Consider the following 14,163-nt stretch of genomic DNA (forward strand, 5'->3'; position numbering starts at 1 on the left):
TAACTTATAGAGTTCTGCAACCACCATCAGTACCTATTTTTATGACACTTTCATCAGTCCCAGGGGAAACTTCAATAGCCTTTCCCTACTCCCAGTCCCTGGAAACCATCCACTGGCATTATAATTTCTATTCTGGCTATTTTATATGATAGAAACCACATAATGTTGTAGCTTTTATGAGAGGTTTATATGACAGACACCACACATTTTGTGGCTTCTTTCACTTAGCGTGTTTCTAAGGGGTGTTCACGTCACTGCTTGTGTCAGTACTTTTTATTGCCAAATAGCATTGCATCATATGTATAGAGCTCCCCTCGTCTATCCATTCATGACAGACAGATAGTTGAGCCATTTCCATTCTGGGAGGCAATTACGAACAATGCTATCAGCATTTCTACAAACGTCTGTGAGACAATATAAGTATACAATTTTCTTGAGCATATGCTAAAGAGTGACTGTCAGATTTAAAAACTAAACACTACTCTAAAACAAATGTGCAAGTTCTTGCCATACTATTAACTAATATGAAAAGATTCATGCAAATATAAGAGATATAGTTTACATAGAATGCTACTTTTTTCCAAAAGAGTATGAGGAGAAAAAAATATTATGTTACTTTATTATAGTTTTATATCATATCGTATTATACAACAAACCAGTAACTACTAAGCAAAATATTCCATTTGCAAGAGTGAGAATGGTACTACTAGAAACCACAGTGAAAAAGAAGACTTTCATCATGTACCATTTTATACTTTTTAAGCCATGTGAATGTATTACTAGTGCAAAAACTTACAAAATTTAAGTTTAAATAATATCTAAACTTAAATTCCTTTGTCCCATTAAAAATACTGTTCATAAGAAGATGAGATTCATTAATGACTATGGCCAAGTCCTTTAGATAATGACAACCAATACTGGACTTGGTCTTCAGGACACCGAAGCTAGCTTTTGGATATCATGCAATTTCTATCACTTTACTCATTTGTACAATTTAAATAAAGACTAACTTCTTGCAAAGGTACATGAGGCAGATATGAAACCATCTAATATCTAATAAAGCATTTGGCACAATGCCTGAAATTATAAATAGAGGAAAATATTATCCCTGTCATCTTGGGAAAAGAAAAATAAAACCAGTGGGTATGAGTAGAAAAGAAAATAACTGAAAATCAACATGAGCCATGAATTGAGTCCAAAGCAAGAAGATTACTCTGACATAGGTAAACAAGGAAAAGCAATTCCACATTACTTGAAGTATTATCTCCCTCTTGCTTTTGTTTGCTTGGTTGCTTAAAGGTAGACCAGCAGTAGGAGATCAAAACGCTAAATAATATATCACAGTAAGATCCCTTTGCCCCACTGAGTGCCAGCTCCTACTGGCATACCATCAGGGGAAGGGTGTCATCAAGGGTTTCCTACCCTGAGAGAAAACAGAGGAAAGGGTTGGTGCATTCTGCTTTCCAGAGGAAAAAGTAGAAAGTCAAAGGATTTGTATTATGTGTATTATAGCACAACAGAAAATAGTAACAAACAAAAACCACAGGAAAAAGATTACACTTAAAAAAAAATACCAGAACTGGCCGGGCGGTGGTAGCGCACGCCTTTAATCCCAGCACTCTGGAGGCAGAGGCAGGCGGATCTCTGTGAGTTCGAGGCCAGCCTGGTCTGCAGAGTGAGTTCCAGGACAGGCTCCAAAGCTACACAGAGAATCCCTGTCTTGGCGGGGGGGGTGGGGGGGGGGTGGTAACTGGCATGATGGCAACACATGTAATCCTACCATTTGTGCAACGGGGCGGGAGGATCAGGAGTTTAAGACCAAACTAAGCTAAGTGAGACTCTGCTCAAAAAAACCAAACCAGGGGCATGGTGGTGTACACCTTTAATCCCAACAAAGGCAAACAGTTCAAGGCCAGCCTAGTTTACATGGAGAGTTAAAGGCTAGCCAGGCTATACAGTGAGTCCCTATCTCAAAAAACATACAAAAGACAGGGGGAAAAAAAAAACACAGTAACTCAAAAAAAAGTAAACAAATAAAACACATATCTGAGGGGCTGGAGACAGCCCAACAATTAAGAGTACTGGCTGACCGTCTAAAGGACCCAAGGCTGGGAACTGTTCATAACTCTAGTTCCAGGGATCTGTACCTTCTTATAGCTTCTACAGGCACATATGTGATACACAGGCATACATGCAGTCAAAACACTGATACACATAAAATCAAAATTTTTAAATAAGTACTAGATAGTTGTCAAAATGTACTTTATTGATTTTTATAAATGAGTTGGGATTACCTAGTTTTAAAGGGTTTTCCTAAAAATGTTCAGGTATATTAAGTGTGAACTGTATGTCAAACATAAGACAGTCTTTGTTGAGCTAAAGAGGTCTGTGCATACAGTAAAGATGCGCATTAATCTGTAACCCTGACTACAACAGACTTAACAGACAAAAGGACAGTGACATGGAAACTCAGCACTCAGGAGTCAGAGGCAGGGGGATCTCTGTGAGTTTAAGGCCAGTGTCTATACAACCAGAGATACATAGGGAAACTCTGTCTCAAAACCCAAAACAAAAAGTATCTTTCTCTCCAGCCCTGTGGTCCCATAAAGAATCTAGATGAGAGTTGAGAAACGTGCGCATACTTGGTTATCATCAAATATCATCACATCATCCCCAAACGTAAGATCTAGGTTTATCCTTAATTTTCAACCAAAAACTCTCAGGAAACCAGAGTTTCAGAAACTTATTGCTAATTTACTATTTTATTTACTATAAACCTATCCAACCACTGCTATTATTTCCTCCTAAATTCAGTATAAAGATAAACTAGTGGATGGAGGGCGAGAATGAAGTAACACATTCTGTGCTCTAGAGTTAAAGAGGCAAAATCTTCAATTCAATTCTATCCCTTACAGCACATGTGACTGGAAGACGTTCCTGGCCTCTCTAATCTCAGTCTCCTAACTTAGACTTGAGTGCTTTGAGAACTTGGGACTGGGGCACAGGTCAACGGGGGATGGAATTAGGACACAGTTCAAAAGTGGACTACCTACTTACCATGTGAGAAACCAGGAATTTCATCCTAAGCAACATACGGAGGAGAGAGAAGAAAGGAAAGGGGGAGGGATGGACAGGTACTCACTAGCATAACTAAAATCAACAGACAGCAGTTAGCAAGGATGAAGGGAAATTGGACTCCTCCCATGCTGTGACGGGCATTTCTCAGTTACACAGCATTATAATATGACCCACAAAACTACAAATCTACCAAAGAGAAATAAAAGCACATACTTACATAAAATCTTGAACATAAATGTTCATCACAAGTACTCACAGTAAAAAAAAAAAAAGTAAATAGCACAAAGTTCACCCATAGAGGAAGAGAAACAAAACAAAACACTGTTCAGTCATCCTACCAGGATAAAAATTGAAACAATGTACCAGTTCACAAAAAAAAAGCCAGTATAAAGGGCCGATCTGTGTGATCCCATCCTTGTGAAGGGCTGGAAGCAGACAACTTCCCCCTAGAAAGCAGATCAGGGGTTTCCCAGGCTGAGGAGAGAGGAGCAGGTGCGCGAGGTGTAGTTTCTGAGATATACTAACAAATGTTCTAAGGCTTGTTGTGGTGACGGATATACCACATTAGACAAACTCAAAGACCCTGGATTGTACATTTGACCTGCACACAGTGTATATGTGAATTGCATTCCAATAAACTAATAAAAGTTAGGCGGAAGCACTCATATACTTGTCTAATAAAATAAATAAATCTAAAAACAGAATGGGCCCCACAGCACGACCTCTGGCACGTTAATCCCTCAGTTACCTCTTCGATAAACTATCTCATGGTGTGTGGCATAACAAAGCAGCTAATACAGAGCACAGAACGAAGTCTACAATTCTATGAACGACATGATGCCTTGCTGCCCATTTCAGCAGGGCCCAGAGACTCGGCCATCACGGTCGAGAACGGCAAACAGGCAGTAAGGGCTGGCAACGATGCTGAGAACCTGTTCTACAGGTGCTGCAAGAACCTAATGTTAGCTCTAAGCGAGACAATGACAACCTGGAAAATTTCATGATTTTTCAAATTAAGAGACAAATATCCAAGATATTTTCTGCTTCCTATAATTCCAAATAAAGCCTATCTAGTACTGTTTTATCAACAGGGTCCATAAATACCATATTTACACACACACACACACACACACACACACACACACACACACACACACACAGGCTTGCAGTAGATCCTAGCTGAGTCAAGTTATCCTAATCTTTCCATTGACTAGCACAGTTTTATGGAAATGAAATTTGTCATCTGAACAAATAGGAATTCAGCCCTGTCTCCTTTCACTTTATCTCATCAATCCATTTTCATCCCCCACCCCCACCCCTCAAAATTCCCCTGAGTCTGTCTTATTGGCAGGTACTCAGTGTGACACCTCAGGTCCACACCTATCCATCCTACCTGGGACAGCACAGTGGTACCTTGTCAACAGAGGGCACAGCAGACAGGCTGCCTCTTTACCTGAGAGTAGTAACATTTCCCCACAGGCACTCTCACAGCGTTCTTTACTAGTCAATGGAACAACAAACTCATGGTAGTTTGTCTTACTCAAATTTCTCTCCTTATTGACCATAATTCTTGTACACTGATGCTTTCGTTTATTTTCCATTATCTTGAGAGAATTTTCAAATACATTAGAATTACAACTAGTGGCTGATGGTTTTTTAACCTGAGGCGATTACAATAGGTGGTTTTAAATTTCACATTTAATAGCCACATAGAAAAAAGGGATCTTGTTTTCCACACACTATAAAAATACTTATTAGATTTTAAAGGGATGAATATCACATTTATAATCGTGCTTTTTTTTTATATCTTGGGAATGGAAAGATGTTAAGCCATGTTTTATTTCGTGGTTCTCAGCCTTTAGAAATGGAGAAGTCATTACAGTTCTGCATTGGCAGGGTATTTAACCTCCAAACTGTACTTCTGAAGAATAGTTTTAGTTATAATCAAACACTAAGTCAGAACCACCAAGAGAAATCATTAAAAACAGCAAATCTATGGCTTTCATAGAAAGCTTTCTGTAATTAATCAATAGGAAAAAATGGTCTTATGAGAGGTGCATATCTGCTATGAACAAAATGTGCTAAATACTGAATACCCACCATGTACTAAACAATGGACCAGGTAAGTTAATATGTTATATAAGTATAAGGAAAGAAGACATTCAGTTAAACAACTGGCTAAAATATTTTACACTAAAGCTATTTCCTATGATCAGCTAAGAAATACAAAGCAAAAGCACTTAGGACAGAAAAATGCAAGATGATCAATGACTACTGCAATTTAATGTTAACAATTTACATCGCTGCCCTTTCCTGAAGGCCTGAGGAAAGAGCCACAATTCATTCCCTCGGTGAGCTCATCACAGAGTGAAAGGTAGAAACATGGACCCTCCACATCAGCACATGGCATTCTCTGCCTGAGGTAAATAAAAGAAATGCTGGGAACACAAAGCACAGTGAATACTGATGTGGGGACTTGAGAACATTCGGCTGTGTCTGGAAGAACAAGCCGTTCATACAGAGGACACAAAAGAGCATTGTGTGCAAAACTGAAGATTTAGGAAGAGACTTGGTGAGGGTGAGCCAGGCTGAATTGATAGGTGTGTTTGGAATACAGAGCCCACACAGGTACCTGGGGAAAAGAATCCCAAGGTAAAACATGGCTTGCATTTTTTAAAAGGGTGATGTAAGTCACTCACAGCCTCAACCAGACAGCACAGCATCTCGAGGAGGATATTTATACCATCAATAGTACCCCTTCCTCCCTCATCGCCAACAGCTGCTAAAGAGGAAGTCCAGCTACCAATGCTGCCAGTGCTGACGAGGAAGATACACACACACACACCTGAGCAAACAGTAAGCCGAGTCCTTGGGTATTAGGGGTAGGGTGAGCCTCAGTAAATAACACTTGTGATTTAAAGGTACACAATTCAAAGTACATCCTGCCTGAGCAGTAGCACTGGACCCCAGCTCTGGCCCAACCCAGGATCCTATCTTTGTGCTATATGGCAAATTAGGAGATAAGGCATAAAAAAAGTTATTAGAATTCTTGCCAGCCTATTTAGAACTCGACAGAATTTCCTTCTCTTACTGGTAAGTCAGACATCTACTTCAAGATTAGAATTACAGTGTAACAATCTGGATTTGGGAAGCTGTAATACACATTTAATTAGTTTCCAGTACATTCTCAGGTAAGGAATACTGATGACTAGACTCTGGCTACTCTAACACCTAACCATGCATGACTAAAGGGACCTCCCTTTTTCCAAAGGAAGCCACAAGCACGTTCCAGCTTGTGTCTGTAGTGACCCCCTCCACAGAGACATTGGGCACTTTACTGGCTTTAGCTTACTTAACTCTCATCCCAACCCCTAAGAGGGGAGTAGAAAAGTAATACATTTTACCAAAGACAATATGTAAAAAGAGAACAGGCCTACCAGAAATGTCCTAGGACCCAGCCATCTTATGCTACTGTGACAGACAAGGAAGACGAAAGGCCAACAATAGGGTTCAGTGGGTAGAGGTGCTTGCTCTCAAGCCTGAGATCTCTGGGATCTCTCCACAGGGCCAAGGGAGAGAACCGAGTCCTGAAAGTTGTCATCTGATTTCCACAAATGTTCACTGACAGTACACACACACATGGACACACGTGTTCACACACACACACACACACACACACACACACACACACACACACACACTTTTAAAATCATAGAAAACTAGGACAGAAAACAGAGACTGAGAACACAGAATGAAGTGAACAGAACTACCATTCCCACCATAGCACCATAAGATTCAGAGTCAACAGCTGCCTGAAGGGACTTTCCTCGTCCACGGCCATGCAGTCTCACAAGGCAGTAAAAAAGTATGTGACAGACCTGTTGTCTTCCACTTGAGGCAGCAAAATGTGGTCACACATAAAGACAACAAGAGCCACTGGCCAGGGAGCCTAACATTACAGGCCCTATCCTGACCCCTGAACTTCCAGGCTTTGAGGAACATTCCCTACCTGGGAAAGATCCTGACTAGCAAGATGCTGGACATCTATCAATGGACTCTGAGAATGAAGGACTCCATGCTCAAGCATCATGAAGAAGCAGCAAGAGAGGGTTCAGCAGGTAAGAGCACTCGCTGCTCTTGCAGAGGACAGGCCCCACATCAGTGCCTCGAAACCACCTGTATAATTCCAGCTCCAAGAATCTGAAACCCTCTTCTGGCCTCTACGGAAACCCATCTGCATGTGTATAAAGTAGATCTAATAAATAAAAGAAGCACTAAATTAAACAGAAAATTGACCATTTTCATTTCATTTCTCAGAACTAATCAGGACTGTTAGTGTCTAATGTACTAGAATCTCAAAAAAGAAGAAAGATCATACAGCATTTCAAAAACTTATGGACCATAGGACCCCCTAACCTCCCTTCATAGTCCAGAGAAGTATAACATCTCCCACATCACTGCCTGACAAATCTGGAAAGTGCAATGAGTTTACATCTAAACAGAAATTTCATTAGAAGTGACAGAAAATGCACATGGACGCTGAGGAGAAATTAAGAGGAACTCATTACCATGTGGTGGTCATCTTCATAACATTCCCTCTGCAGCACTTCCAAAAGATTCAGAGCCAACTGTTGCCTGGAGGGACCCTCTTCACCCATGGCCAAACAGTCTTCCAAGGCGGTGGAAGACAGTATCTGCAGAAGAGGCACCATGAGCAGCAGGGATGCCTTTGGGATTTTCTGACCCTCAGCAAGAGAGAGGAGCTTCAAAGCTAATCAACAAAATAGGAAGTCACAATTTTTTTTAATTAACACCAATCAAACAGAATGCTATTTTACCAATGAAATGGAGGTTTTCTTGCCCTTTTACAACCAGCTCAGACACAACTAGGATGAAAAGTCACGGTAAAAACGAGTAACAGAAACATAAAAACTAACTGTATCTTTTTTAAAACTGTTGATATGTATAACAGAAGAATAAGGATACTTTTAGAGACAACAAATATTATGCATCAAAAGGTATATATAAATCAACTCCAGTTTTTGATCACTGTGAACTTTTTTAATACTATTAAATATTTGTCCTTTATAACATCTCAGCTCCGAATAACAAATAACCAAGAGACCATAAGTCCCTGATCAGTGGACAATGAGGGCAGCACACATGCTTCGATGACAAATAAGCCAAAAGCCATATTAGCAGATGCTGAAGTGAACAGCAAGGTAAAGCAGGGCCGCCAGTCAGCTAGCCAACTAAGAAGTGGACCACCGAAGTCTCGCAGCACACACCCACAAAACCCTTTTGCAGTAAGTGGTTTCTTCTCATGGGAATTCAGCCTCCACATCAGAGGCACACATACAGATGTGCAGTGAGTAAGCCATGCACAGGACCTCCCGGAGCCTAATTGCAGAATGAGTTAGGATACAAGTAGACTTTTTTTTTTTTTACTGTATTTTTTAAGGTTACCAAATAAACTCTGATTTACTTAAAGATGTTATTCATAGGCTTCAGAGCCAAATTATCAAAGTAATCAAGTAATTTCCCCACTGCACCAAAAAAAAAAAAAAATTCTCTGGGCACTAAATCACGTCAATATGTCGTCAGTATTTTGTTTTAAATCACTTGGAAGTCAAACCTTAACAAGAGCCGAAGTACAAACACATGTCTATAACATGACTTTCTCTAAATATTGGCCTTAATCCATAGTTGTCTCTAAGACGTTATAAACATCTATTATCTTTTTTAAAAAGAAGGAAACACATAGCATGCATACTCGATATCATGTTTTAAATTTTCCAGATTTTTTAGGCTATTATTTATAATCAAATCTAGTGTTAGTAAGTACACAGTACATTATATTAATGCTTGCATTTTGAATTTAAAATGACTGACATTCTCTTGATTATCTATTACTTTTAAAACTAGTTTCCCAATACACTAAACACTTTCAAATGACAGACAGTCTCAACAATTTTCAGTGTAGTTTATTCCCTTAACCAGGATAACCTCAAAACAGGCACTGATTTACAAGAGAAAGAAAATTCTGCTAGCTAACAGCTGCTCAAAGCATTTGCTTGGTCCTGTGTCATTTTTCTATTGTGTATCAGCCAAAACATATGTTTGCAACTTCAGAATTAGAAAGGCAGTTTCCCTAGGGCTGTGGAAATTTTTGTCAATAAAACAAATACAATCCATTTATATAAAAAGGCAAATTTACAAGGACAAAGTGAAGTAGGGTCATTGAGGTGGGTCAGTGGGTGCTTGCCCTGCCAACCTTGATGACCTGAGTTCCACTCCTGAAACAGTAAGGGTGAAAAGAGAGAATGTCCTCTGTCATCTGATGGTGACATGCATGTGATACTCTGTGTGTGTGTGTGTGTGTGTGTGTGTGTGTGTGTGTGTGTGTGTGTGTGTGCAATAGTGATAAATGTTACATTATTTATTTTTTATGTTTTTATTTTATATGTATGGGTGTTTTGCTTGCATTTATATCTGGGCACCACATGCATGCAGTGCCCACAAAGGTCAGAAGAGGGCACAGGATGCCCCGGAACTAGAGTTACAGACAATTGTTAAGCTGCCATGTGAGTGATCGGAACCAACCCCAGGTCTTCTGGAAGAGCAACCTATGGTGATATTTTATTTGTATTAAAATGTTATTTGTATGTTAATAAATAAAGTTGCCCGGGGGTCAGAGCTATTAGCAAGCCATAGGAAAGCAGGGCAGTGGTAGCGTACGCTTGTAATTCCAGCACTTAGTAGGCAGAGCTGGGTAAGTCTCTGTGTGTTCAGGGATACAGCCATTATTGGATACACATGCCTTTAATCTTAATACCAATCATGGAAAACCTGGAGGCCTATACAGACAGGCTGTGAGGAGGCGGTCATGTGGTTGGGTTTACAACCAATGAGAAGGCAGGACAGGAACTCTATATAAAGACTTTAACACAGGGGTAGCTCTGGTTCGGAGAGGTAGGACCACTGCAGGAGGAAGGGTAAGGTTTTGGCTCTTGGCTCTGACCTCTTGGCTTTCTTCTTTGCATTGGTTCTGTGTTTATTGTTTGATGGGAAGGTTGGATACATCTACAGCAACCAGTGCTCCTAACTCCAGCACCAAAAAAAAATTTTTTTTTCAAAGACTGAGTAATATTTTCTCTCAGGCTGTAATTGGAAATGGTGGTTAACACCATTAGACACAAGAAATTTAGAGAACAGTGGTGATAGAAAAATTCTGAAACTAGATTATAATCCTGGCTATATAAACCACTAACTTTAAAAAAAAAAATTATTGCACACTTTTACTGGTAAATCTCATGAGATATATATATAAATTATACCACAATGAAACTTTGTAAAAGCAACAGAAGTAGCAGCCTGGCATACACTGCTTCCAGGAAGATGCCATGTGCACTGCTGGAGAAAAGGAAAAGTCCATACAAAGGGCACCAGGAAGGAGCAAACAACAAACACCAGGCAAAAGCAGTCGAAGAGACTAGGTGTCCTCCACGTACGGAGGCCACTGCCAAGCAATCTACTCTCAAGATACTGACAAATTAATGTCCCAGAGAAGGCATAGCAGAAATTTATCGAAGGCACTTTAAAGTCATTTGCAGTCCCTTATTACCACATACTTGACATCTGACCAAGCAAAGTTAGAAAACATGAAGAAAAACAGCATGATTTAAAGATATGTTGTATTTGCCCATCGGTGAGAGTGACAAACTTGACTCTTGCACTCTTGGTAACTAGCACATTTTGCTTCCCTCTCTACTGCCTTCACTTTCCTTTAAAATTAGACAACCAAAGGAACATCATCATTCATCTGACCTTACTAATTTAATAAAAAAAATTAACTTGTTCAGTGTAGTATCATTTATAAATAAATCTTTTGTGCAGTGTGTGTGTGTGTGTGTGTGTGTGTGTGTGTGTGTGCGGTGTGTGTGTAGCAGTCAAAAGTCAACTCCGGGATCAGATCAAAATCTCTCCTTCCACCATGTGGTTTCTGGGGATTGAACCCAACCTGTCAGATGACAACAAGTGCCTTTACTCACTGAGCCACCTCTCTGGCACAAAATTGAATCTTAAAATAAAAACAACCTGCCAAACACTTAATTTCTTACAAGTTTTATATATTATTCTCATTTTGAAATTTAATCATGAATAAAGAAAATGCCCATACATACATTTTTAAATGGAATTGTACTATCCCTTCTATCACAACCTAGGGTGCATGAAAAATACTGGGCAAATTATGAGATACAGAAACATGCACAGGCTAGTGTACTAGGGTAAGAAAAAAAAGATCTACTTGGTGGCAATTAGGAACAACCTAGACTAGAAACTCAAATATGTAGAAGAGCATGATATACAGCTCTCCAGACACCTGCCGACACTTATATTTATATTGTTCTCTAGAGAGTATAATTGTGTTTACCTAGGTTTAATATTGGCTTCTGTTGGCTTGCCGGAGTCTGTAGAAGTAGTAAAGCAATCCCAATAATGACCAATTTGACAGGGAAATCCTAAAAATATGAAGAAATAAAAAGGTTTATTAAAGAGGATCCAGGAACTATGGCTTTACATGTACCCAAGGAAAGTGTATCTCACTAAGCAGTTGTAAAAACACTGTGCAGAGTGTCTCACAAAGTCTGCCCTACTGAAGAAAGAACTAGCAAATGGCACACAGAGTAAGTTCAATGTTAAATACGGCCTAAAAAACAACAGAATTAAACCAAAATAATTCCAAGAGGAAAAGTTTGAGTCTCGCTTCACTCCTCTCAGCTTTGTTTGTTTGGTTTGGGAAGGAAGAAAACTTCCTACCACAAGTCTTCAGAGGAGTGAGTCCTCGTGAACCACTGCAACAGCCTTGACGCACTCAGGACACTTCATTAGGAAAAAGTAGCCACATTTTTCTACTTACCTAACATTAGACACAATTCATCTATATAAGTTACAAAATAAATTACATGAAATATAGTTTAATAAACTATACCATAAAAAAGAAATATTAATGTGAAGGAGGTAGGGATTGTATTATAAAAAACTAAGTACCAGTGTGAAAAAAGGTAGGGATTGTAATTTATCAAGCATATTTAACTATAACAAGGAAATAACCATGGAATATAAAAATCATTAAGTTCAGCAAGGATATAACTAAACTGAAGAAGACATACACAGTAAGTTCTAATCAAAATAACAGAAGATCAAAACAAGAAAAATAAAGTAACTTTAGTCCATTCAGAAATTTCACAAAAAAGCCTACAGTGTCAAATTGTGAGGATGAAGACAGACAAGAAAGAAGAAAAAAAATGGGGGACAAACATGTGACAGAGCCACATGGTAAAAAAACAAATGAGGGAAAACAATTGTAGCAGATCCGGCAGAAGTGAAACTCTGCGGGACCCTATCAGTTCTGGCATAAATCAATAACCCCCTCCATCTCACCTTTACCACCGCCAGAATGAAACTGAACTCTAAAATCTCCTAGATCCTGCTTTGTGGGCTTAAAAAACAAAACATTAAAAAAAAAAAAAAAAAAAAAAGAAACTAATTAAACTCTGCGGATGAAACATGTGCCAGTTCGTGTCTTTTGTAATTATTTATGTTCACTGCTTTGAAATACAGTTGAAAGCAAGGAAGCAAGCAGTGCATATTATCAGAGGACAATAATCACTTTTGAAACCAACATGCTCATGATGTACACCATCGTACCATTTTCCACATATTTCCTTTAATTTCATACCATTTTCCACCATATTTCCCTTAATTTCTATATGTCCACATTAAAAAGAAGGTAGGAAAATTATTTACATTCCAAATTTGGAAATTTCCAAGAGGTTCATAGACAAAGCATGAAAGAGTGCACTCATGACTTGGCTGAATGCCTCCTTCATACCAGCTGTCGTTCAAAAGAGGGAGGGGGGGAACATCTTAAGTTTTAAAACAGAGCAGAAGCTTTTCAAGGGCTAGAACTTAAAGATAAGTAATCATAAATGGAAGTGACCTTCTCTAGGATGTGTGAGACTAGCCCACGCAGAACAGAGGGCAAGAGAGAAAGAGCTGCAGATTTGGGATATCAAAAATGTAGGAAAAGTGAATGGTGCAGGATTAAAAGAAGTAAATTTTAAGTTGCTTTACAAATTTTTGTTTTTGTTTGTTTGATTGACAGACACCAGAATATAGTAAAGTGTATTGAACTCTTTATTTTTTAATTTATTATTTGAGAATTTCATATACGTATTCAATGAAATATGATCATATCCTCCCGAATTTATCCCCTCCTCCTCCCCTGGACTACCCTCCTCACAAAACATAACTCCCCAGTTTCATGCTCTTCTCTCTCTCTCTCTCTCTCTCTCTCTCTCTCTCTCTCTCTCTCTCTCTCTCCCCCTCCCATCCTTTCCTTCTCCCTCTCCCCACCTCTAAATTAACCCATTAATTCCTATTAGTGTTGCCCATATGTGCACGGGTGTAGGGCCATCCACTGGAACATGGACCAGCGACCACACCACTCTGCTGGCATTTTTCAGGCCTCTTCCACTAACTACAACTACTTCTGCCATAACATAAACATGCTCTGCACAGCATCAACCTGAACATTTTCCCATATGGCCCCACAACACCACTCTTCACTTTCTGTCCCCAAACTTCAAGCTCTAGATGTTCAAGCCTACAGGGGAAAGCTTCAAACTGGCAAAAGGATTATGTGGACATATGATTACTCACTGCCCTGGATCCTTCTTCATGGTCTGAAACATTCCCACGAGGCTTCTGGGAAGTCTACGGAATGAAGTAACTGGTTGCTATAGCAACAGTCATATTGCCATATTTCTCCCAGCCACCCTTCCCAGCCCACTCTCTGGGATCACATGTGTAAATGAACTTCATTCTCATACCTTCTCTGCTTCTGTGAGAACATGGGCTCCACTTGACTTTTGGAGAAACTCAGTCTAACTCAGAGCCTGGCTACAGAAAGGAGAAGGAGTAAATGCCTTCATAACTAGGATTCTTAGTGACAGAAAGTATTTGGGATCATGCTTTTGGTCCTCAATTCAAATGAAAGATAAAAATGAACACTACCCATAT

General features: G+C 39.4%; 1 protein-coding gene across 3 annotated transcripts in view; it reads right to left on the reverse strand.

Annotated features, from left to right (window-relative positions):
• Window positions 1-14,163, reverse strand: part of Focad (focadhesin) — a 287,598-nt gene that overhangs the window by 218,255 nt on the left and 55,180 nt on the right. For all 3 annotated transcript variants that reach the window (XM_052717956.1, XM_052717954.1, XM_052717955.1), the window contains 2 exons: window positions 11,513-11,600; window positions 7,647-7,849 (listed from right to left, as the gene is read on the reverse strand). In XM_052717956.1, the coding sequence (XP_052573916.1) occupies window positions 7,647-7,849; window positions 11,513-11,600 (291 nt within the window). The remainder of the gene's footprint in view (window positions 1-7,646; window positions 7,850-11,512; window positions 11,601-14,163) is intronic.

This window comes from Peromyscus californicus, unplaced genomic scaffold (assembly GCF_007827085.1).
Source record: "Peromyscus californicus insignis strain IS unplaced genomic scaffold, ASM782708v3 Scaffold_5__1_contigs__length_169319896, whole genome shotgun sequence".
Taxonomy (NCBI): Eukaryota; Metazoa; Chordata; class Mammalia; order Rodentia; family Cricetidae; genus Peromyscus; species Peromyscus californicus.